The sequence below is a fragment of the Triturus cristatus genome, chromosome 4_1, assembly GCF_964204655.1.
Source record: "Triturus cristatus chromosome 4_1, aTriCri1.1, whole genome shotgun sequence".
In the NCBI taxonomy this organism is placed as follows: domain Eukaryota; kingdom Metazoa; phylum Chordata; class Amphibia; order Caudata; family Salamandridae; genus Triturus; species Triturus cristatus.
In genome coordinates, this window is record NC_140585.1 from 226362920 (window position 1) to 226388800 (window position 25881).

A 25881-nucleotide genomic window follows, 5' to 3' on the forward strand; every position below is an offset into this window, starting at 1 on the left:
TTTTTGGGGTAAACCTTTTAATTTTATAGTCACCGGGTGGTTTATTCTCTCTGGTGGATAATTTACATTCCATATCCACCTTGTGTATAATCATCATAATAAACAGACTCAGTAATACAATCGCCTAATATTCACTTCCGAGTGAATGCCCCGACTAACTATTGCGCAACCTTTTCTCCCCCATGACCTTCGTCCTGAGACTTCCGGTTCCGGGTCACCAACAGCAGAGCTAGCATGGAATCGTACCACGCGCCACACACAGGTGCAGCCACTTATCTTTTCGCGCCACCATCATTGATACGGTAACTCTAATTGAGCTCTGTATTTAAACGGAACCTCGTACCCACTCAGTTAAACCAACTGAGCTGATCGGGAAGGTTATACTCAGCAGGGCAGTGTACCCGGGAGTCGTAAGTACGGCATAGCCGATAGGGAAAGTTCTCTTCCTACAGGTGGACTCTTTTAACCTTTGTCCAACCACAGCTGGCAAAAACGTGTTTTTCCATCCTTTAGATAGGCTATCAGGCACTCCAACCACCCGTTCAACAGGCTCATGACGCTTTTCACTTTGTAAACATCAAGTAGGTTGACTTTTGATGTCCTACTACCAAACAATTGCCACAACATAGACTCTGTATATTATGAACCTAGGAACTGGGTTCCTTTTTGCATAGAGTGTGTGCTTTATGTTTTGTGTGCGTTTTGTTTTATGTCATTGTCTTTTCACCTATCTTATTTCACGCCAGGACACGTTATAACGTTAATGTAGTGATAAAGGAAGGTTATTATATCACTTTCTTGCAGGTCACTGAATGCTCACGATGGATTGAACATCTAGCAACGAAAATATGTTTTTATCTCCCCTGTTGTTTTTTTACAGGTATATTGACTACAAAGACCTATTAAGGCATCATATATTCTCAGGAAGGCATTTCTTCTTGTTGCACACACTTTCTTTTGTTTATAATTATTTTATCACGTTATCACACGCCACAGTGAGTATAGGAAGGGATCCTTAAGGTCCTGAAGAAGAAGCCTGGGGAGCTCCGAAACATGTCGGCAGACATAGGAGGCACAGCTCATTGAGGCATATACACCTCCTCCCCCCACTTTTTATTAATACCAGCTCAACGGTATATTAAATTTTTTAGACCAACGAGCCAGGTATTTTTTATCTCACTTTTCCATTCACCCCAGACCCTTCCTCTCACACCCCTACACAACACATAGTTGTCTCATAACAACAGTGCTCCCACGCAAACGTAGGTCGTAGCACGCCCCGTCCCGTAGAGGGGCGGGAAGACCCCTATGATGAAGCATGACACCAAGGGCCCTTTTGGTGTGTGAGGGGTATTTTAACAACTAGTGTGTATTCTCCACCATTGTGGGGACATATACTTCTTTCTGGGAGATTCTGACATACACATATACTTGTGGGTGGATCACTATGTTTATTGATTTAAGCCTGGGAGGATGTATCCACCTCCACTACTCATGTTGAGTGGTACCTCTCTACTCCCTATTTTGTTCTTTTTCAGAGAATATATTCTCACCTTAGGATATTTCTGGTATAATTAACCAGTTAATTATCCTTCACAATCTGTTTTTATTGATGCCTGTTTTTCCGCCAATAAAGTTTTTGGGATAAAACCAAGGCATTTTTTAAATCACTCCTTTGCACGCACCTGTGGCACACTCGCATCACTCAAAACCTGCTCCGCTATAAACAGGCGTTGTAGCTCACCAGGGAGGCACTCGGCCTCTCTGGTGGGAACCCAATGATGAAGCATGTCACCAACTAGGTTGGTGAGTGAGGGTTCTTTTTAACCCCTTCAGTGCCACGCCCTTTCCCCCTCCTGTGCCGGGCGTTGCACTAGTGGGTGGGGTTCATGACGAGATAGTCTCGTCATGGGCACAGCGCAACCGTGCTCCATGACGAGACTATCTCGTCATGGGCACTGAAGAGGTTAAATCTCAGAATGATTTTTCTTGCTTATCTAGAGACAACACATGCGGTTACAAGCATATGTTCAACTGGTGTAGGGCTACCGTAGGGCCAGATGTACAAAAGCCATTTTGCAATTTGAAACCTGGCTATTTGTAAAATCATAAGTTTGCATCTACAAATTTTAAAAAATATTATCTAAACCCATTTTGTGAGTCAGAAAAGCCTTTTCCGACTTGCAAAATGGGTTTTGCAAACCATTCTGAGGGACATGAAAGGGGCGACTCCTCGACTTGCGAATCACAGTGGTATGTATCAATCGTTTGAGACCACTTTATGTGACCTGTCTCCTAATATATTGGGCCCATAGTGCCTGAACTGCTCAACAGTCCAATTCCAATATAGTAAGTTAATATAAATTGACATTTCTATACTACTAAAGTGATATTTTCCATTCATCTTTCTCAATAGTTTGATAATATTAGGCAAACTGGTTTTGTATAAGATTCTCTTCTGTAGGTGATGGAAAATCTCTCACAAATCCATGTACAATTTGTGTGATTTTTGGCAAAGCCACAAAAATGTCTGTAGTTTTCATTACTTTTCATAAGCCATGCTCTTTTCTGGTTCAGTTCATGATATCAGCATTCTACATTTTAAAATTTGCAGACACTGAAAACATTAGGATTTTGGAATATTACACTGAGTCAGAGTTTGTGAAAATGATGTTTATTCTGCTTTACAACCCAATCCTGTAGGAGAAATCAGCCACTTCACGACACGTGTATATTTGTTACGAAATTCTAGCAAATTGTGGGCAGGATCTTCAGAAGACTAAACATCTCCTTTCATGTTAAGCATCTATCCTTCAGTATCTTGAGGCACATTTTCTTAATAATGGCGAAATGTGTATTAAAAGCAAGGTAGAGCATTCATTAAACCTAATACATAAACATCGGGTGTGAAGAGTCCCAACAAAAACCCTCAACTGATCACGCCTTCATCAAGATTTAGGGTGTCCCTCTCTGATGGATCTACTAGGTTCGGCCCCACAGATTCTTGAGATTTTGGTAGCCCAGAATATATGTGCAAAGATCTCCTGACCAAGCCTTGCCCCAAGGACCATACACAATCTTTCCAGACACTGCTACCGCAGAATAACTAGCGTAAAATTGGATGGATGTCAACTAAGCAGAGACTCTTTACAGACTATCAATACTAGTCTTGAAAGCCTTACATGGCTTCTTCCAAAATGTCTCTCTTGAGCCAACATATCTCAACTTGTGCCTTGCACTCAGCCCAGGGGCCTAGCTATCCGTGGTGCAGCAAGGAGATGTGAGGGGGCCAAGGGTGATGTGCTTCGCCTGCAGCTTATTTAACAGGACTTTTCAGGACGTTTCTTCACCAGTACCTTACTGAACTTGCATTCTGTGTTTATTCTGTGGGGCAGGAGGTGTCACGAAAAAAGGGTGAGCCAGGAAGACAAAAAATAGGGAAACATGTTAGTAATGATAACATTTGTCGAAAGAAAGTAGAGGCATGGTAGAAGAAATTAGAAAAGGTTTGAAGAAGAAAAATGATGCCAAAAAAGAGGAGGGTTGGAAAAAAAGGAAATATGTGGAGGAAAAAGATAAAGGGAAAGGGACAATATGATATGTTGAGTGAGAGGGCATACCTGGAAAGGGCATGGAGAAAAATAGAATGAGATGAATTATGGAGGTGGAGAGCATAAAGGAGAAATGGGGGACAGAGAGGAAAGGGAGGAAATAGGACAATGTCATAGGAAGTAGTGAGAGGAAAAGGCGAGAGATGGGCACAGGAAGGAAGGCTGAAAGAGAAATAAGAAAACAAGCAAAAGGGAATAGGGAGGAGATTGAAAAGGGGCAGAAGATATGATGTCAGAAGGAACTGATAACTTAGATGAGAGAGAAGTGAAGACATGATATAGACATGAAAGAGAGGAAGGGGTGGAGAGATGACAGGGAGAGTAAATTGAGGCTTTGAGAAAGAGATGGGTAGCATATAGTTAGAAGAGAGAAGCAGGGGCAGAGAAATTAAAATCTAGACTGGTGTATTTGGTGGTTGAATGAATTGTGGGTGCTGAGGTCCTTCTGTTCATGTTCAGCTCTGCATGCATGACCTTTGGTCCTTCCTAGGGTCAAAGTTTAGGTGGACACTATAATGACCCCCGATTTTCCCTGACACCTATCTTGGTATCACATGTTATGTGCTCTTATTTTGTGACATTACCTGGCTTGACAGGATTGGTGTATACTGTTTTTCATGATTCTCCCACATTGTGGCATGTAGCACTGTTTACACTATTGCAGCCGCGCATCCTGGCTCATGGGGCTGTATAAGACTATGTCTTCTTTTGGGCATTGAAGGTGCGTCGTCAGATGGGATAAAGGTTTCTGGGCTTTCCCATGCATGTGTTAGGCCGGCTAATTAGATACTCAAATTGCTCATATGGCCTGTAGGTCAAGCCCAGATAATCATGGCACTTGCAATGTAATATTGTTTGACGCAGAGATTTTCTATTTGATACACCTGTTCGGCTTCATACTAATTTTATGACTATTTCATTGCTCCTGGTGTGTGTTTATCTTGCGCAGGTTTACTCGATGTGGGCTGTATCTTGTACACATTTGACAAGTATTGCTTCCCCCCTACTTTGGTGCTCAACCTGTTGGATGCCTTTGTTGTTTCTGAGGGTGGGCCTACTCTGTTATCCTAGTTGCGTGCCACTAACCAGTGGCCTTCTTGTTTTGGCACCAGTCTTATTCTCAGCACATTTTTCAGGACTTCAGTTAGGTGGCCTTGCATTTGTGGGCCTTGGTTATTTTCTATGGTGCTCATGGACTCTAAGGGCATTGATGGTGTGGATCAGTGTTGTATTATTCCTGGTGCCTTTGGAGCTCCTTTAGAAGCTGACTGCATCTGAATCAGTGCCTTGTGTGGGTTCCCCTCTGTGATCCGGTTGTGTCTTCTCAGGGCTCGGCACCAGTGCTTTCATAGGTAGGTCCTTTTTGACGATGAGTGCTTGCCCTTCTCTTGTTTGTTTGGGAGAGTATCTGCGACTCTCAACAGTGGTGAGATGTTTTTATAGGTGAGTGCTACCACTTATTTTTCTGTGTTATACTCTTCTCTGTACCTTCTGAACTGTTAGGTGTAGCTTGCAGGCTGTAGGTTGCAAGTTTGGGACCACTTAAGGCTGGGCCTGAATGCCTGACTGTTTTTAAGTTTTTCTGTGCCCAGCATGTTCTGGGCCTACCCTGGCCACATCTGGCACCACTTGAATGCAGTGTTCTGTTCTGACCCTGAGTCATGAAATTGTTCCCTCCTATTTCAGAGAGCTACATCGGGCATCTGGGTTGCGTTTCTGGCTTTGGGTCAGTGGGTTGTGGTTTGTGTCCTGCTAGCACTTTATTCCTGTGCTTTGTTAGGGGTCTCTTTGTTGGTTCAATGTTAGGATCTGTTTGCCTCCCATGTCTAACTGTCCAGCCATGTAGTAGAATGGCCTTCACATTCTCTTGTATCAGCCCTTTGGGTCTCAAGGTATGCTTGCCTGACTTCGCCGTGATGTGTGCAACTCTGGTGTACACTTTGGTTTGGGGTTGCCCAAGTCTACCTTTGGATGTCCTGGTGCTCTACTGCCAATTGGTTCCTGTGTATTCTTCATGGTCGGGTTACTCATTAGTTGTTGGTATAACTGTCTGAAAGGGTCAATTTAAATGGTTTTCATGATGGCTGTGTTTCTTTGGACATCTCTGGCTTCTTCATGTCTTCCTTAGGAGATCATGGAGTCACTGTGCTTTTTCTGGATCAGGCAGGTCTGTGGCTCTTGCACCTTTACAGTGGTTTATGGTACTGTACTGTCTCCTGTACTGGTTCATGTTAACCACATTGGCATGTTCCAGTCGAGTAGGCTAGGGTTCTCTGATCTAGGTCTGGCCCAATATTGCCTATGTTCATGCAGACTAATGGGAGATCCCTGCAAGTTGACTTATCAATCTCAGCAGTCTTTTCTGATGCCTTGTATGACCTGCTGGTGATTTATTTGGATAGTTTCAGACTTGTGCCTTCTGTTGTTAATACAATGAGTTTTTAGTAGCATCAATAGACATTTCCCAATGGTCTCTGCATTTCCTGCAGCCTGGTCTCTGTTGGGTGATGCAGTACACCCATGTGACGTCTAGGGGCCTCCCTCCCATTTCATGGTTTTAGATTTTTGACTTGTGGTGTTGGTTATGTTATGTCTATTTGTAAAACTCACTATTACTCATGGTATATCCTGGGCACTGAACAGGTGTGTGCCTAGGCTTTCCTATGACAGGTTGGTTAATTGAAAAGCCAGGTCTTCAGCTTCTTGGGGAATTCAAAGAAGAGAGGAGGAGGCTCCCATATCGAATGGGAGGTTGTTCCATATTTGTTCTTGTTTCATAGTCATGTGGTTGGTCCCTGGGTTGCCGGTGGATATCAAATTCTTTGGGTTACTTTCCTGCTTTTCCCACTTATTCAGAATTTAGCTTCTGTAGGTGGAACTGGTCAGGAGGCCTTCCATTGTTGGCTGTCATTCTCTTGGTTTCAGGTTATGGTGGTGTGTCTCTGGTTACAACTCTTGGCCCTACAGCATGTACTGTTGCTCGGTCTGCTTTGACTGTGTTGAGTGCATAGTACCGATGTGGGGGTGGCATCTTTTCTGTAGGTCCATTGTGGCTTCCATGTAGGGATCTTTTGTGCATTTCAGAGATCAGGGAACTGGTTCCTGCCTGAGTTGTCTTGTGTCAGTCACTGTATTCTTGTGTGGCTGCTTAGGCTGGGTGATTGGTCCTGTGGGGTGCTCTGCTCCAGTTGGGGGGACTGTTTTGACTTCATGATATTTCGGCTGATCACTGTCCGGCTGTCGAGTCTGGCTCCTTCTAAGTAGAACTCGGGATGGGTACATGTCTCTGCTTGGTGTTATGCACTTATGATTCCCTCGGGGGCCCGAAGAGAGCAGACACGTGTGCAGGTGTCCACTGACCTTTCAGTGGACTGCTCCCTTCCTTGTGCAGCTCTGCCTGATAGCTGCTGCCCCCAAACTCCCTGCTGCTGATCTACTGACCCTCGGGTCAGTGGTTCGAGGCCCTTCCATACCCGCAGGCACCTGCCTGCGCCTCATCCCTGGTGGTCTAGCGGTAGAGCGTCTCTGCTCTGCAGCTTGACTACCATCTGTATCTATTTGTTTTTCTGCTTTTTCTGCCTTTTCTTTCTGTCCCATTCACCCTTATTGCATTTTTTCCTTTATTTCCTCTTGTGCACTTTGCTGCACTTGCCCCTGCCGCTGCGATCCCCTGCAGCCCACACCCCTCCAGTTGCACTTTCCCGCTCCACGTGTTTTACACCTTCCAGCTGTCCAGCCCCCCCGCACACTACTTAATGGCAGCCGCTGCGTGGTGAAGGTGCAATCCACTGACTTTTCAGTGGACTGCTCCCTTGCTTGCACAACTCCGCCTGGTAGCTGCTGCCCCCAAGCTCCCTGCTGCTGATCTACTGACCCTCCGGTCAGTGGTTCGAGGCCCTCCTCCACCCGCAGACACTCACCTGTGCCTCAGCCCTGGTGGTCTACTGGTGGAGAATCTATGCTCTGCTGCTGGACTGCCCTCTGTCTCTTTGTTCTGCCTTTCCCTCTGCTTTCTTCTGCCTTTACTGCTTCGCCATCGTCCACAAAAACATCCTTCGCCTGACCACTCTCAGATGACCCAAGAACAACAATGGAACACCTCCACTTCCAGATCCAGACCAACTCCAACACCACCCTCCACGGCACACTCGTCTACAGACCACCTGGCCCCCGCCCGCCCGCCCTCCACAGAAGCAGTCATCAACATCATCGTCCCCCAGGCTCTCGCATCCACCGATTACATCCTACTTGGTGACTTCAACTTTCACCTGGACACACCCAGCGACCAGAACACTGCATCCCTTCTGGAGAACTTCTTCAAATGTAGGACTCCAGCATCTAGTCACTGTTCCAACCCACGCAGCAGGATACACGCTTGAGCCCATCTTCTCCACCAGCGGAAACGTCACCTACAGCCACACCACCGAACTCCTCTGGACCGACCATCTCTGCATGCTTTTTGCCTTCACCAAACCCTCAGTACATCAACACCCTCAACACCCCCCTACCCCGGCCATAGCTGGAACAAGGTCACTGAAGGACAGCCCACTGCCTCCCTCAGCACTACCACACCGCCGACGTCAATACTGCAGCACGCAACCTCCACCGATGGATCTCCAACTGCTCCGACACTCTGGCACCCCTCAAGAAGGTTCACAGCAAGAAACACTCCAAGAAAGCCAGCTGGTTTACTCCCACCCTCCATGAGTCCAGACGCACCTGCAGATGACTAGCGAAGAAATGGAGGAACAACAAAATCCTGGAAACCCACACAACCTTCAAAGCCACAATCACAGCACACCACCTCCTCCTTAAAACCACAAAGAAAAAGGCCCTCTAGGAGAGAACAAATGCCAACGCATGCAACAGTAAAAAACTCTTCGCCATTGTTAAGGAGCTTGCCAGGCCCAACAGCGAGACCATGGACGCCCCATCCTCACAAGACCTCTGCGACAAACTTGGTGCTTTCTTACACCGCAAGATCAGGCTGATCTACGACAGCTTCGACACCCAAGACCCTCCCACCAAGCCCGACACCACTGCACCCTACCACACCGCATCCCAACAGATCCTGATCAAAAGTACCCCACTCACCACAGATGACACTCTGCACCACATCTTCCATGGAGCAGCCACCGCCATCGCCCTTGTGCTTCGCCGCACCATCAACTGCTCCATCGAGATCCCCACCTTTCCAAGAGACTGGAAACACGCTGAGATCAACCCTCTGCTAAAGAAACCATCTGCCGACCCAACAAACTTCAAGACCTTCAGACCCATCTCCCTGCTCCTCTTCCGAGCCAAGGTCATTGAGAAGACCATCATTGCCCAACTCTCCGAGTACATAGAAGCAAACCACGTCCTGGATATCTCCCAATCCACTTCAGAAGCAACCATAGCACAGAGACCGCACTTCTCGCCACCACTGACAAAATACGTTCCCTCCTCGACTGGGGTGAAACTGCAACACTCATCCTTCTGGACCTCTCGGACGCCTACTAAACTGTCTCTCACTGCACCCTAATCATGAGACTCCACAATGCCGGCATCTGCGACAAGGCCGTGGACAGGATCCACTCCTTCCTCACTTGTCGAACACAGCGAGTCAGACTACTCCTGTTCCTCTCCAAACCCATTGAGATCAGTTGCGGAGTTCTCCAGGGCTCCTCACTTAGCCCCACCCTCTTCAATGTCTATATGGCCCCCGCTCGCTGCTATCATCAGAAACTACAGACTCTACATCGTCTCCTATTGTGACAACACCCAACTGATCCTCTCCCACACCAACCAACCCACAACCGTCAAACAACTTCCACAGAGGGATGAAGGCCGTTGCCGCCTGGATGAAAAACAATTGCCTCAAACTCAAATTAGACAAGACCTAAATCCTCATCCTGGGACCCACCGCACCAGCTTGGGATGAATCCTGGTGAAACCCTCTGCATTGGGAACCCCGCCCACCCCCACAGTCTACACACAAAACCTCAGCATCATACTGGATTCCTCGCTCACAATGAACTGCCAGAACAATGTTGTCTCCCCATCATGCTTTCACACGCTCGTCTGCTTCGAAAGATATTCAGATGGAGCCCCACCAAATGCAGAAAAACTGTCACCCATGGACTCATCCGCAACAGACTCGAATATGGCAATGCACTCTATGCCGGCGTCACCCAGAAACTCCTCAGGAAACTACAGAATGTTCAAAAAGCTGCAGTCAGACTGGTCCTAGACATCCCCGCCCGCAGCCATTTCACCGAACACCTCCTAGAACTGCACTGCTTCTCAATCAACAAAATAATCACTTTCAAGCTCCTCACGCCCGCCTACAAAGCCGTCCACGACACAGGACCAGCATAACTTAACCACTGTTTCTCCTTCCATGTACCCACCAGACACATTCATTCTGCTCAACTGGCCCACAAGACTAGAACCGGAGGAAGATGCTTATTCTACCTCGCTGCTAAGACGTGGAACACCTTGCCTCTCCACGTCAGACAATCCCCGTCGCTGACTCAATTCAGGAAGGATCTCAATACCTGGCTCTTCGACTGAACCCCAGTGTTCAGACAGATCAGAAGCTCCCCGTCACCCACCATTACCTTGAGACCCTAACAGGTGGGTAGCTGCGCTTTACATGCCCTGATTGATTAATGCCGCTCCTATGGCCTATCTGGGGCAGGATTTGCAGCTTTGCCTGAGGTGGTGTCAAGCTTACTTGTCTGCTTCATTTGGTCCTTATATCCACCACCTGCTTTGGACGGGTGGTATTAAGCAGTAGGGGAGCTAGTGAGTTTCGGGTGAGGTTGGCCTGAGGGAGGGGAGATGTCTATAGAGCGGGGAGGCTGTGACATTCATGGGGTGAGCTTTGGCTTCTTCCATGAGGTGGTGAAGGGGCGGACAAGGGCCTGGATGGTGTGGTTACCTGGATGAAGATATACACCAGTAAAACTGGGATCTCTGTTTCAAGACCTAGTAATTTAGGTTCAGAAAAATAAGACTACTCATAGTAACCCGGAGGAGTATCGCCCTTGAGATACTGCTTAAGGAAACTTGTTATTAGTGCCATAATGTAGAGTTTCCCCAAATACAGACATTGAAATATTGAGTGTCTGAGAATATTAATACAGCACTGACCACGAGAACAATCTATTAGCACTGTTCAGTCAAATTATATGTTTCACAGCATGACTCCTTATTTCCATATTAGCAGACCAAAAGTGCAATTTATAAGTCTTGGGTCCCTTGAAATCGATCTATTCACATACACACTAATTACTAGTTTTAAAAAAGACAAAACCCCTGGGTCGAGAGTCTGGAACTGGCAAGTCCCCAGCCACATGACAAGTAAGAGAGATTTCTCTTCCTGTGTAGGTGCTCTGTTGTGCCACTTAGGAATGCCTGTGTCCAGTTGGGAGATAATACACTCTGCTGGCTAACACCAATGTGTTTCTGGATAAATGTTTCTAGTGTGAAATTTAGAGAGAGAGTTTCCCTTTCGTTTGCAGTTTTCAATCATACGTAATACTTACTTCTTTCCAGGCAGGGTAGGAGGTCTGCTCTTACCTTCTTGGTCCGCTCCGCTGACACATTGGTTCTCTGGCTGTACTGAGCATCTAATTCATCTCTTGAGTTTTGCAGGGTCTTCAGGTGTTGCACCTTGTGTCCAGGGTTTCCTGTCCCCCCTTCGTCATCCTCCTGTTCATCAACATCCTTCTTCTGCATGCTCCGGAACACTTTCAGTGCACCATCTAACTTCATGGGCTGGAACGTCCTTTCATGATCCTGTTTTTCAAATTCTTGGGATCTCTGTGGTGATTTCTGCCTGATTAAAAACCCAAAGAAGATTTTCCAAAACTTGACAATAAACAATTTACTTCTATATTCCTTTTTTAGACCCTTCTAACACTGAAAGCAAATCTTTGTGAAAAAGAAATGTCCACAGTAGCTGAACTTAATGCAGGACACTTTGTCAGTGGAGACTTCTGTCATATACAATAATAAACAAAGTTGAGGTTGCGTAAGGGGACAACTCTCTCACAGTAGAGACTGCTATTATATCCATGTGGTAGTCAAGCTACTTGTTCCAGATGGGATTGTACAATAACCAAGGAAGGTGTACATGAGTTTGACAAGGAAACAAGCAGAATAACACTACATGTTAGAAGTGGCTGGTCATTGGTAAATGAGACGACGCACAATGATGCTTCACGGTAAGACCAGCTCAGCAGGTGCAACCAGGTGCAACCATACCTCCCTTTTCTGTCAATTACCCAAACAACATTACCTGCTCTATGGAAAGCATCGGGCTTAGGGATTCGCAGCTCCAGTCCCATGATTCATCCAATCCTTATGAAAAAAGGAGTTTTATGGATGTGGCCCTTTTGTAAATCATCATCATTTCTTGTAACTGACAACATCACTTTAGAGGAGTCGGAGTGACCGTGGCGTACTTGCACAGTTGATTTGCACCACACTCAGTAGATGCAAACTAAATGAGGGTGTGAGTGTGGGCCATTGCTTTGCATCCATTTGTGAATATGGATGGGTCCTAGGTGTGAGGGATCAGAGTTTTGTGCATTTGCGCAAACACAAGTTAGAAAAAAACTTACATTTTACTATATTTATACATTTCATAATTACGGAAGCATAAATCACGTTTTTCTTTCTTTAAACGTTTTCTGAATTAGCAACTTTACCTTTAAGTATTGGTTTCCAACATGAGAGCGGCTATCCTTTCATTGGGCCATTGTATCATCCTATTGCCATCTTTGACCAGCATGAGCAGCTTGTTCCTATCAAAACCCTTCCAAAAGTCCTATATGATTGTCCTATCAGGATCCATAGACTTTTCCCTATTACCAACCCAGGAATTACCTAGACTTCCATCAGGAAATGCATAGCAGTCATCTAAGGATTGTAGAAGAATCACTAAGGAAGAAACTGTACAGGCACACGTGTATCAGAGTGAATTCCCAACCCGGTGAACATCTCCCTGTCACCCTATGCCCCAAGAGACGCCTCCTTACCCCTGAAGCTGCTCCCTGATCTCCAGCTCCCACTGTCGCAGCAGCTGCTCTCTGGTCTCCAGCTCCTGCTCCTTCTGCAGCCGCCTCTCCTCCTCTTGCCTCTTCCATTCCTCTGCCTTTGCTGCCATGATTCTTCTTTTCTGCTCATCCGGCTTTCTTGAGTTCCAAATAATTCTCTGTTGAAAAGTGTTGGTACAGAGTGAGTGAAAAACTCTAAGTAGCTCTGGCATACGCCTCAATGGAAGAACGGGCAAACCTTTCAGGTCTGGCCTTTGAGCCAGCTTAAGTTGGCTCCTCAGCCTATTGTGTTCCAAAAAATGTACATATTATACATAAAGGGGCATTTGGTCAGCAGGCTTCATCCACTGGGCTGCTGAACTGTCATTCTAATTTTGCTTATGCCCACTACATACAGCTTGGACCAATAAGTCAACCCACTTCACCCAACGGCTCCTCCTCTTTGAGCGACTGCGCAAAGCGTCTCTATATTGTTCACATCCACATAGTTTGTTTCTTTAAAGTGACAAAACTCTTTCAAAGTGTGCTTTAAAAATATATATATATATTATTTTAAAAATGAGCTTTTTTATTTTGCCTGCACTTCAGGTGCTCAGCTAGATGGTGATTTATTTCCAGTCCCCTTATTAAATTTGCTTTTATAAAGTGTTGAAGTGACATTACACCATTGTAGCTGCCCGCAATTTGAATGTTCGGCTAGATGACGAGTCTCCTTGTTGCCTTCACAAAAAACAGTAAACTGCATAGCACAACTGGAAGAATTGACTTTTTTAAAAAAAAACACAACGCCCCTATTAAAACAGCCCCATTAGTGAATGTTTTTTACGCTTAACATTTTTATTGCTAGCATATGGGTACCACATTTAACTAGCAACATGTTTTCTTTAACTTTTTTTTATTGTTGTGGCACATGCTTGCAACAAAAACAGACAAATGTTGCACGTTTCAACAGTATGAAAATACAAGGCTTATCGACTTTGCTTGATTGCACTGAGAAAATAAATTCCCAAAACAGTAGTTTGTTTACAGAATATTAAAAAGCAAAATGCTGCAAACTAAGTTTCATACCTTCGTTTTAGGGACTTTAAATTTTCCCTACAAGTGTCCGGGATGAGGGACATGGCAGGGAAAATGAGTTAGTAGGCTCACACAGTGAATAGGGTAGCGAAAGCAACAAAAAACAGAAAACGTGAAGCAGGTGAATGGTGAGGCACTCCAGGTGTTTTGGACGAGAATCCTCACTCACCCAGGGGTGACTTGCTTCATCATTGGGTCCCTCCACACACTGGGACCACAAGGTACCCAGTGTGCGCTACAACTTTCCAGAAGGAAAGGTGCTGGAGTGTTTTATGTGGCATGTCTATGTCCTAATACCTCCGGGGTGGGCTGAGGGGCAGAGTGCAAAGGAAAACAGTGAGTTAAAACTATCTCAATAGGAGCAAAACAACACTACAGAGCGCTTCAGAGATTGAAAGCCTGGGGTTTAAGAAAAGGTCTTTGGTATGGGGACACAATACCCCTATCCAAAGATGCCCAGGAAGTCCTCCTTTGGTGGCTGAGGAATCTCGAAGCATGGAACGGTAAAGCCATCTTTGGGCACGTCCCGGACTTTATCCTAGAGTCGGATGCAAGCAACCATGGCTGGGAGCCCGGTTAGACAATCTAGAAACAGGAGGAAAGTGGTCATAAAAAGAACAATCACTCCACAAAAATTGCATGGAAATGTTAGCGGGTCTAAATGCCCTAATGAGTTTCAAGGAACAACTAAATAACTCGAACACCCTGATTCGCCTGGACAGCTTTTCAGCAGTATCCTACATAAATCGGTTTGGGGTCCAAATCCAAGACTTTATCAGCTATAGCATCTCAAATTTGGTATTTCTGCTGGCAACAGAAAATTACACTCAGAGCGGAATTTACTCCAGGGATAACGAATGTAAGTGCAGACTGGAATTCAAGGTTTCTCCAAGATTCCAGCGATGGGAAATTACATCCAGAGGTTTTTTCTCTGATAGTAAGTCTCTGGGGCCCAATCCAAGTAGATCTTTTTGCTAGCAGATTAACATCTCAGGTTCAGACATATTTCAGGTGGAGACTAGACCTAAGCGCTTCGGCAGTAGATGCAATCCTACAAGACTGGGGGAAGAACAGGGCTTAAGCATTTCCCCCCTTTTCCATGATTCAGAGAGTACTCAGGAAGGTGAGGCTAGAATCCAGCAGCTTCATTATAATAACCCCCTTTTGGAAATCTCAGGTGTGGTTTTTCGGAGTGATGGAACTTTCAATAGACATCCCAAGCCTTATCCCGGCATCCTCGGATCTTCTTCTGAGCCTAGACGGAGAAGAACATCCTTTAATGCTAGAAGGGAAAATTAACCTTTTTATCTGGAGGATTTCAGGGGATCAGAGAGATATCCTTGCCTTTCATGAGAAGCTAAAAGCTTACTGGAGGAATCTTGGGCACCAGGAATGAGGTAAAGATACATGGGTGTTTTGAGGAGATGGTGTAGTTGACGCTTGGAAAGCAATTTGGATCCAGTGGAGGCCCCTGTACAGCAAATAGCCAATTATTTAGCACATCTTTTCGATTCAGGCTTATCCTACAGAACAATAAATGCCCTAATTAACAACATAGCTATCTGTAGTAATGCCTTAGTTAAAAGAGTAATGAAAGGGATTAGATTAAAAAGACCCCCAAAAACACGTTACGAATCCTTATGGGATGTTATTCTGATTTTTGAACTTTTTTGTAATTGGCAAGACAATACCCTTCTCTCACTGAAACAAATTTCTATGAAACTTGCTACCTTATTATGCTTAATCTTCTTTAGAAGAGTTTCCGACATAAATGCTTTAGAAATATCAAGTAGGTTCTATACAGCGGAAGGTGTACACTTTGACATTTGGAAGAGAACAAAGACTATGTCAGAATCAGTTTTTTAACCTTTCTTCCACGAATGTGAGAAATTGTGTGTGGTGAGATGTATGAAAGAATATGAGAATAAAATAGCGAATTTTAGAGCTGATGGTGTTAATCAACTACACTTATCATATGTAAAACCTCATAAGCCAGTTTCTACTACTACCTTAGTGAGTTGGAGTCCCACAATTATGAAGGAAGCAGGTATAGATCTCTCTAGATTTGGGGCTCACTCTTGAAGAGGAGCTATGGCTAGTAAGGTTTTTTGGGAAGGGGGATCCCTGCCCGAGATCCTTAATTCAGCTGACTGGTCTAATGCAAACACCGTTGCCAAATTGTATTTAAGGCCAGTAGAGCATGTTAGCAACCAAGCCTTATTTGGCTTTAAACATGCTTTCGGTCTTGTAATGAAATGACGATTCTCCAACTAAAATGCAGCGAGAATCTTGATTTCATTAAAGACAACGAAGGCTAACATTATCCCATCCTCCTCACACAAGAAGATAGAGTTTCCTGGTGAGTAAGAATTGTTTATATTCTTTATGCATAAAGTTTATGTTGGTATTATATCCTTTGTCTCTGCCTTCTTTCTTCCGACCAGAACTTCCTTACTGTGAGAATTCTTCTTATTTTTCTAGATTCGAATGCATAAAACTATATGGAGGTCACCAAAGAAGAAGCGATCTACCTCTTGGGATTTCGCAACTAAAAGAGGAGGATGAGAGGGTGCACATGATATTTATAGTGTCTGGATGAACATTCTATTATTTGTGATGTGTTCAGCATTCTTTAAAGGGCTGCATGTTTGGGCAGCAAATAGAAGTTATTGCATAATAGTAGCCTCTGTTGTCTTTAATTAAATCAAGATTCTCTCTGCATAATAATTGGAGAATCGTCATTCTCTCTACGAATATGAGATACGAAATGAAGGTTGCATGTAGCCTACAGTGGGACAATGTGGACTGCTAGCATTCCTGAAGTTGTTGTAAGAAGTCAGACTCCAAGGTGTGGGAAAAAAGGAGACAGTTCTCTCTTTAGATGTGCTTCTGCTGCATCCTACCCTTTTATCTTTTCTTGGTGTTACCCCCATGAGATTAGTGGAGGGAGCTCTATGTATACCTTTTAGATTCATCCTTGTATGTATCAGTGAAGACCCTCTACATATTCTTATTCATAGTCCTTTCTCTGCATACTTTGAATGAAGTTTACTTGATGGGTATTTCTTCCTGTTCTTGGTGGAACAGGCTTCAAACTCCAGTCTACCACAATAATGTATTTTCCCTTCAGATGCCCAGTACATAAACTATAATTCGATATGTTACCATCAAGGCACCTCTACCTATGATCTTTAGGATGCACACTTCATCTTCTCATGCCATTTGATGTCCTCCTAGGCATGGCAATTATTATACGCCTTACATGGATAATGGAGAAAGTTACTTGGTTTTCAGTGATGGGTTGCTTTCCTTAGGGTTGCTTTTGTTGCATTTGGGATAGGAGATCCTTCTCACCTGAGAGTTTGGAGCACTGCGAGGTCGACGTTCGGGCAGTGCTGACTCCATCAATAATCGATCCTTCTTTAGTGAGAGATCAATTTGCTTTAGCACAGCTTGAAGATTTGATACTTCAGAGAGCTCAGAGTCTGACAGCAGCAAATAGTCCTCAGGAACATCAGCTGATTGTTGACTCGGGGAACCTATAAATCCACAAAGGCAGGAGAGAGATGGGCTATTAAATGTAAATGTCCTTGGTAACATTATGGATTCAAGACAGACATTAAGAAATGTTGATCTCAGCATCTAAAAACGTAATAGACACTGCCCAAAGCATGCACAAAATTAACCTGACAACCATTTCTTGATTCCATCAACAACTGTGTTATAACTACCTGTATAACTACTGGAGAAATCACATCCAAGGAAGTTTGCATGACCTACTTTACAAATGACAACAGCAAGGAGGCCACCCGGGGAAATATGAGATTACCAAGTCAGCAACTCAACACAGAAAGAATTCCAGGCATGGGGACCAATATTATAAACCTCACACCCTACAATAGCATGGATCCAGTCTAGGGGGTATATCAGCAGACACCAGATATATGTTACCACTTGTTGGAAATGACCATCTTTTGCATGACATTCTCTCAGATTTTTGCCTTCTTTTACTAAATCCTTTTTGTTGGCCATAGGACACGTTACTTCGGCGAACCAGTGGTAAAGTGCTTGTGCTCTTTCTTTAAACATAGTAGAATTGACATATTCCTAATTGGTATATTTAATGTAAGTTTTAGTCCCTAGTATATGGTTCCACATGTCCACAATGTGCTCATTCATTCCAGCTCTCCATTGCATCATTCATTGCAGTGTATCTTCGAGGCCCATTGACCCAGATAACAGTAACAGTGGATGGTTTCATTCATGTTTGCCTATCCACACGAACGCCCCACTAGTACCTCCACCCTCCTTTTAGTGATTTCAATGGTGTATTCTCCTGTTGTCCTGATGAGACCTGGCTCCAATAAATTGTACATATATAGGTAGAAACGTCAACATTTAATTTTCTATGAGCTTGATTTATATGGACTGCTTATGGGCAAAAAGGTAAGACAGGGTACGCAGGGTAATGGCACCGACTGCACTAAAATCGCTAAATTTGTACAAAACAAAGTCTTGTCTTCACTATTAATAATCTGGGCCATCCAAGTGTAAAGTGGTTGCCAATGTTTCATTTTAGGTCACAGTTACTGGCCGTTGTCAGGACTAACGTAAAATATAACTTTTATAATAGTCACCAAGTACAACTAAGAAAAGTATGGAAACAAACCAGGCTGGTCAATAATAATTCCTGGCACTGTTGATCAACTGAAGGTCCAAGCGAGAAAGTGGTTCATCGTGAATCAAGCGGTCACTGATGCAGTCATACCGTCAATACAGGGAGGCTTTTGATACACAAATGATGATGGAACTGTGAATGGATTTCATATTTTGGGAATGTTTGCCTTCTGAGAGAGACTGGGATAGAGTGGTGCTGGATATACTACAATGAATAATTTCTATAGAGATACCGGAGAGAAAGATCTTCATAACCTGAAAAGTATGGAGACAGGCCTTTTGTCAATAAGGGGGGGGAGGGGAGGACAAATATGCTTAGTGTCAAGAATAAGTAGACCGTGGCATATGTTGGTAAGATGGCCTCCTTGATGAAGGAACTGTGTCACTCAAGGTGTAAAATGTTCCTTAAACTATGGGCCTGATGTACAGTTTGATTGGTGGGTTACAAAATGTGCTTGCGTGTTAAAGAATGACTCCTCCTACAGTCAGTGATGGTCTGTGAAGTGTCTGTGGCACACAAGCATAACTCTTTCCTGGTTTTATGTATGTTCTTTTTTTGAAGTGTCCTGGCCCGGAAAGCAGACCAGTACCACGAATTAAGACAATTATGCTGATGTTTGGCTGATGAAGCCACCCCTCTCTCGATGGCTACCTACTGCACACTCCTTCAGATAAAAAAATACTGTTGTGCTCTTTTGTAAACTTTTGGAGAAAAACAGACCTGAAGAGTTAAAGGATCACCAGGCAGTAGATGGGGTAGTCCATGGAAATGAACAAGATTTTTAGTCTTACTTTACAGAAGCCAGAAAATATGTTTTCCTCATTTACATTATTAATATGCAAACATATTGTTACTTAAATTTTGCAATGTCTTGTATACCTATAAACTGCATTGGGGTGTCCTGGGGTATGTATGTATGTATGCATGTGTGTATGTATGTATGTGTGTGTGTGTGTATGTATGTATGTGTGTATGTATGTATGTATGTATGTATGTATGTATGTTTAACCTAGCACCAAAGCAAAGGATCACTGTACACTTGAAGATGCTACGTACAACTCATAGGGGAGAGTACAGATGGAGGAAAGATACAAGGGTGAAAGGGCAGGAGTAAGTGGCTGGTGGGGGGACAATGGCCGGGCTTAGATGTACAGCAGAGGAGGAGAGGTGTGAGATGAAAGATTGACAATTTCTGAAGTTCAACAGATAATTCACAAGAAAGTCGGACAATATGAAATAAAAAATGTATAAACTTATAGAATCATACTACCATGGGCATGGCTTTTGCCCTTTTGTCTTTGCGGTATGCCCTCTAGCGAGTTGACAGCATTGCTGGTCAGGATAGATTTAATCTCTCTTGAATCCTGTGACATCTTCAAATGGTTCTGCAATCAGAAGGACTATGAGAAATAGACACCCATACACAAGTCATAGACAAGAGTTGACATTCTAGTCTGTGCATGTTACTTCACAGATCACTGCCACCACACTATACCACGTTATTATGAACCCCACAGCAGAGGGTGCTCTGCAGATATTACTGAATGCCACCAAGACATCAAGCAGTTGATAATTCACCAAACAGCACATCCTGTACTGCTGACTTGGCTGGGCTATACTACCTTCATAACACACCATTCCTTTCTTACCATGGTTCACTAGGGTTGGAATCATGTCTCATTTATCTGGCTCACCATGCACAATGCACTTTTACTAAATATAGGACACTCTTTTGCTTCTTCATGGACTAAGCACTGAAAAGCAGAGTAGTTTGCAAAGAGCACTATAAAGTCTGACTGTGACTCAGAACTAGGAAGGTGAGGGTGCTCAAATTCCACAGGGATACTCTTGAAGGGCATAAGTGTAGGAAAAACAAGGGGTGCTACTAGCCAGGAGGAGCCAGGATTGGTTAAAGGACAGACCTCTATGTCACAAGGAAGGTGGTTGGGCTCTCGGGGTCTGGGATCAGGTATGATGGAGGTTATGCTGGTGGTAGGCTTTCAGAACTGTGTAGAAGCCATAACTGAAACAGTAGGTGTGCCGACAAGCAGGGTATCTGGAGATCTGATAGATTGGGCATGAGATCATTAGCCGGGGCTGTGCTGTGTGAAGACAGGGCTGAGGAAGATCAACATAACGTCTATGTTGATCCCCACTCATCCATGAGCTCTCACATTGCTCACACTGTGACGTCTGCCAGAACTGCACCATTCTCCCTCTCGACTTAAACCCCTACTAAAACCACCTCATTTCCAATTGATAATCAAAGCTATTATGGTTTCTGACTCAACTATGGTAGTGTCTTGCCAGCTGGATAATCCAAACACTCTTTGGCTCCACTGAAAGCTGTACCCCACTCATCCACAGAGCCAGGAAATGTGACCTCAAACCCCAGTCTTAAGAGACCTCCACTTACTACCGCTGGCGGGCAGAATCATGTTCACAAATGCCCATGTAGCATTCAAGGTCCTTAGACTCCAACCAACAGTGTACCTACACTCTTCATTAAACATATCCAGTGATCCTAAGAAGCTTAAAAGCAAAAAGGTGCTACATCTGGAATCAAAGGTGGTCTATTTCCACATTGCTGCACCATAATTCTTTACTGGAGCTTGACCCTCATTTGTTAACCAAGACTTCAATAAAGCTTCCTCCAATTCTGAACAAATGTACAAGAATTTATTTTCAGCGCTCATGTCCATTCTTAATTCACCCTCACCCATTTCTCCTCTTAGACATCAGTCTGAATGAAATACTTCTCCAACAACTGTCCTAACTACTACAATATTTACCACTGTTGCTTACACATTTTCTAATTACTGAGATTTGTGACTGCTACTTACATCTGTTATTTATCCAGTGTTTTTCGAGATCAAGGAGTCAGGCTATGTACAAATAATATAAAAGTTATAAATAAAATCAAAGTCCATAAATAAAACAAAGTACCTAAATTAGCAGTTGTTGGAATCAACGACAGAAACAGCTGCTATTGAGTGCAGAAGTGCGCTTAGTAATAGAGTTCCAGATCCAGCCACAATCCCATTCCAATGTGGAGTTAAATACTAGCAAATGCTACCTGTTCTTTCAGATATCTTCCAAACACTAGCTGTAGGGTAAGAGGAGAGAGAAGCTCATAAAACACAATAATCTCCTCCACACTTGCATCCTTACCTCAGGCAGTCGCTCTCTGGAGTATTCCACCCTCTGTTTTTTCTTCTTTTTCTTCTCTTTTCTGATGCTGCTTTCTGGCAAATATTCCTTCTTCATGTTTACACCTTCAGCATTCTTCCTGTTTGTCTTGTCCGCTTTGGGGCTTGGACTAGCGATAGGGTTTAGTTCTTTGCTCCATCCAGGCCACACTGTTGAACTGACCTGGCAGCTCTGTGTGGGGCTCAGGGTGCCACAGGGTTGTGTCCAGGGGGCATCATGTGCACAGACGGCCTGACCGCACCCCCCTGAAGACCGGTATCCTGGAGGCACAGAACAGGGGTAGCCTGGACTGCACTCCACCAACTTCTGCCGAGCTGAAGGGGGCATCTGGAGCTCCAAGATTATGCGGTCACTCAGAGGTATCGGAATTCTAGCTGCCACACCAGGGGGTACCTGTCTGGTATGACCATTCCAGAAGGTAACCAGCACCCCACTGCTTTGTGCATCTATGGACAAATGAAACAAGACAGCTGATTTACAAATGTAGAGTAAGATGTAAGATCACTCATATTGCATGTAGATGTAACCATGAAGGGGAGTGTGACTATAATTGACTGGATCACACCTCCTGCCTGCTGTAAAATAATTGAACAGAGAGGAGAAGGTATCAACAGTAGCGAAAGTGGCAAGAGATAGAGAGAAAAAGAGAGGGATAACAGCATAGACAGAGCAAGAAATTAATAGAGAAATAAAGAGGTGAGAGAAAAAAAATAGAGAAAAGGAAAACAGATAGAAGATAGAAGGAGAAAGGCAGAGCTGACAAGGGAGAGGGAGAGATAGGGAATGTGAGAGAGAGATTAAAAAAAGACAATACAAAAAAACCACAAGAGTGGAAATAAGAAATACGACGCTGAAAAGGAGGAATAGTTTAAATATGCAACAAAGAAATGAGAAGCAGTAAAGGAGGGGTGAAAGAAGGAAGAGGCATACAAATGAACGTAATACCTTCATTAATTATGCACAAGCATGTAATTAAACATCCTTTTTTCCCAAATTATACAAAATGTTATGGGATCCACAAAATACATGCAAAAATGGAGTGCAAGGAGTCTTGAGATTTCTTATTATAATAAGAAATCTCAGAAAAAGATGTTTAATTACATGCTTGTGCATAATTAATGAAGGTATTACATTCAATTGTATGCTCCTTTTCAGAACCTAATTACTTTGAGAGAAAGTCTTTTCTCTTATATTTGTGACTTCTTAGCGGTGGGGTCACGGGAAGTTGAGCATCTCTACTATACATATATGAGAATTAAATACACTGTTGCAGACCCTATTGCCCACACTGCTGTTTGTATAACTTCAAGTGAAAGAAGGAAGGGTACGAAGGAAAAACATGAAAGATAAGACTGAAAATGTAAAAATAGAAATGCAGAATTAAAACAAAGGTGGAGAGAGAATGTAGGAGAGGAGAAGGTAGAAAACCAGAGATGGTCTGAATGTTGGCATGAGTCTAAGCGAAAGACTTGCTGATATGGGGCAGGAAGGAGAATTAAGTTTCAAACATGATTCGCAGGGATTTCACTTAGTTCATGGAATGGGAAGCCTTCACTTATTTCATGGAAAGGGAAGCCTTGTAAGTATGAGAAGCTGTCTAAGTATAGTATCTTGACTTTTAAGATTGTGCTCTTAATTGCACCACTGAGATGACTTTGGGTGAAGGATGTAAGTTATTATTATTTGTTTTTAAATTATTTTTATTGAAGTTTTCAACAAGTAACAGAGAAGGTGTCACACAGCAACCAACAGATAGGGTGCAGAACATAAGTTCAAAATCTCACAACCAGTAAGTGTCACCAGCTTAGTTCTGCCAAGTGGCGCTATAGCTAGCTACTCTTAGGCACTTAGAGTCACGGGCAGTTCTTTAGAGCACAGCCCGCTCATCATGACTTGCATAGAGTGATCTTTGAAAAAGAAGTCTGTCTACTCTTGCACTGTCCCACACTTTTCCAGTCTGTTTTTAAGTAACTTTTGTAAAGCCTAATGGAATTAAACAGTCTGTATGTGCTGAGGGAAGAATCGAATCCAGAGAGACAAGCATCAGGTAATCTGTGTTCAAAGATGGTTACACCTCCTATGCTGCTGCCCCAACCTTCACAACGAACGTCGCCGGCTCCTGCGCCCGATTTGTATTGTCAACGGAATAAAGACTTGCAGCGAAGCGTTGGCCTTGTGCTTTTCCAAAACAAAAACTATGACTTTAGTAAGACTGGGGAAATTCACGCATCAGATTAGGGTGGCTTTAAAGGCCGCAATTGAACGCAATCAAATCCTGGCATCGGGTACGTCAAACCCAGCGGAAGCAAGCAGACTGGTCCCCGATAAGCACCGAGGAACTTGCCCCCCTTTCTATTAGCTCTATCAAGATTGCGCTTTTAAAAGTTTCTAATGATGTGCTTTTAGTAGAATGACTTTTATACAATATTGAGGGCTGCACACATTTTTGCAAGGGGACATGATTATTATTACAAACTCAGGTGCTGACTGATCGAGAGGGTGCCGGGGGGGGGGGAAGTGAGACACTTTTACCTAATATAATCACTCATCCTTCTTTTTATATTTCTATTCTTCTACACTTTGTTCCTTTTTACTGTAATGATTTTAATTAATTGAAAAGTTAATAAAATTCAGTTGTTGTGTTCAAAGATGGTAGATTGTAGTAGGTTTGGGAATAGGCTGGATGTCCTAGGAATTGAAGGGTCAGACCAAGGGTCTAGATGGCCAGAGTAACTATTGGTTGTATCAATGGTAGACTTGGTAATCCTGCTACAAGGGAGATGATGTGTCTGAGCCATGAAGCCAATACTTTGCTGAGAGAGGTTAGGCAAGGACCTTATGGCAAATTTCATAATTCATAGGGTGGTGGATCACAATGTTACAAGGGAGAATGTGTCCAGAGAGAGGTAACAGAGATATTGAATGGAGTGGAAAGCCAATCTGGATAAGGCAATGGATCTTCTCATTTTTGCAAGGTAAGAAGCAAAGGCTTCCATGCATCCGAATTGATGCACCCACTTGGCCATAATATATTATCAAAGGCTGAAGCATTTGCATGCAAACCACAGCAAGATTGGATGGTAAGTGTTATCAAACCTTAAAATCACCAAATAGAAAGGGACACAAACTATCAAATAATTTAGGGCTAACCCAACTGCATTGGTAAGTATATCTAATAAGTATATTTATATTGTTAAGTAGTAAATCAAATCATTTCATAGATGAGACTATATTTGCAGAAAGAAGAATCAAAATAGGATATTGAATAAAAAGCAGATGCGAGACAATGGTTTGGCGAGGGAATCACCATGCAATCAAAATGTACCTGAAGCGAATCCCCGGCACTCCACACCTTGAAGGACTTTTCCTGGGCCATAGCGCTCCCTGTGAACATCCAGGGGAGCCAGTACTCGGTCTCCTGGCACTATAGGCTGTCTCCGAGCATCTTCATAATGTATGATATCGTAAAGGGCTGTTTCTTGCATGCGTAGCTGGGCTTTGCCTTTCTGTTTCTGGCACTTTTCAAATTCCACCAGGAAATGCCCTACAGAACCCTGCAGGTTGCAATCAGAAAAATATATAACACTGGAAAACAGATACAATAGTCATTGCTAGCACGATGAGAAATTGTGTACAGAGAGGAAATTTCTTATTAACAAACATCAACCAGGGAAAGCATTCAGTGACAACAGTCATGAATGGTGACACTAACTGCGCTCACTGATCAGACACTATTATCCGAACTAAAACAACCAGCAGGTTAAGGGTTCACCAACAGCATACATTCATCCAAGGGCTATTTGTTAAAGAGGAAATGAAGTTAACTAACCAGAATGATGATATATGGCTGTATCAGAACCCCTTTCAGAGGGCCACAGGGCATACAGAGGTTAGAGGACCCAACTTTCGTAGATGATGCCTTTTGTTCCTGATGTCAATGGGCCTGACTACTATGAATCATAAACAACTGGACTTGACTCTCAGTGGTAGCTGTGGTCGAGCAGTCATATGCTCCCTCGGGGGGGAGGGTACATACAGGTGAGTGAACACAACTCATAATTCAAAGTGAACAGAGTACAAACAATAAATAAATGTCCAGTCAAACACTTTTATAAGAAAAGAGGTATTTTATTTCTAGCTCTACACATGCAATCGAATAATGACATTCATGAGCAACAACACAATGCCCTTGAGGTCGTGGCTCTAGTTGTTGACAGGCAAATCCCTGTTCCACCCTCTTCCTTATGACGTGGTTGGA

General features: G+C 43.6%; 1 protein-coding gene across 1 annotated transcript in view; it reads right to left on the reverse strand.

Moving 5' to 3' along the window:
• Window positions 1–25881, reverse strand: part of LOC146854147 (uncharacterized) — a 144135-nt gene that overhangs the window by 37416 nt on the left and 80838 nt on the right. Inside the window, exons 6-11 of the mRNA XM_085651924.1 lie at window positions 24949–25177; window positions 21585–22069; window positions 19684–19798; window positions 17090–17274; window positions 12641–12816; window positions 11178–11436 (exon numbers count right to left, since the gene is read on the reverse strand). Coding sequence (XP_085508050.1) covers window positions 11178–11436; window positions 12641–12816; window positions 17090–17274; window positions 19684–19798; window positions 21585–22069; window positions 24949–25177 — 1449 coding nt within the window. The remainder of the gene's footprint in view (window positions 1–11177; window positions 11437–12640; window positions 12817–17089; window positions 17275–19683; window positions 19799–21584; window positions 22070–24948; window positions 25178–25881) is intronic.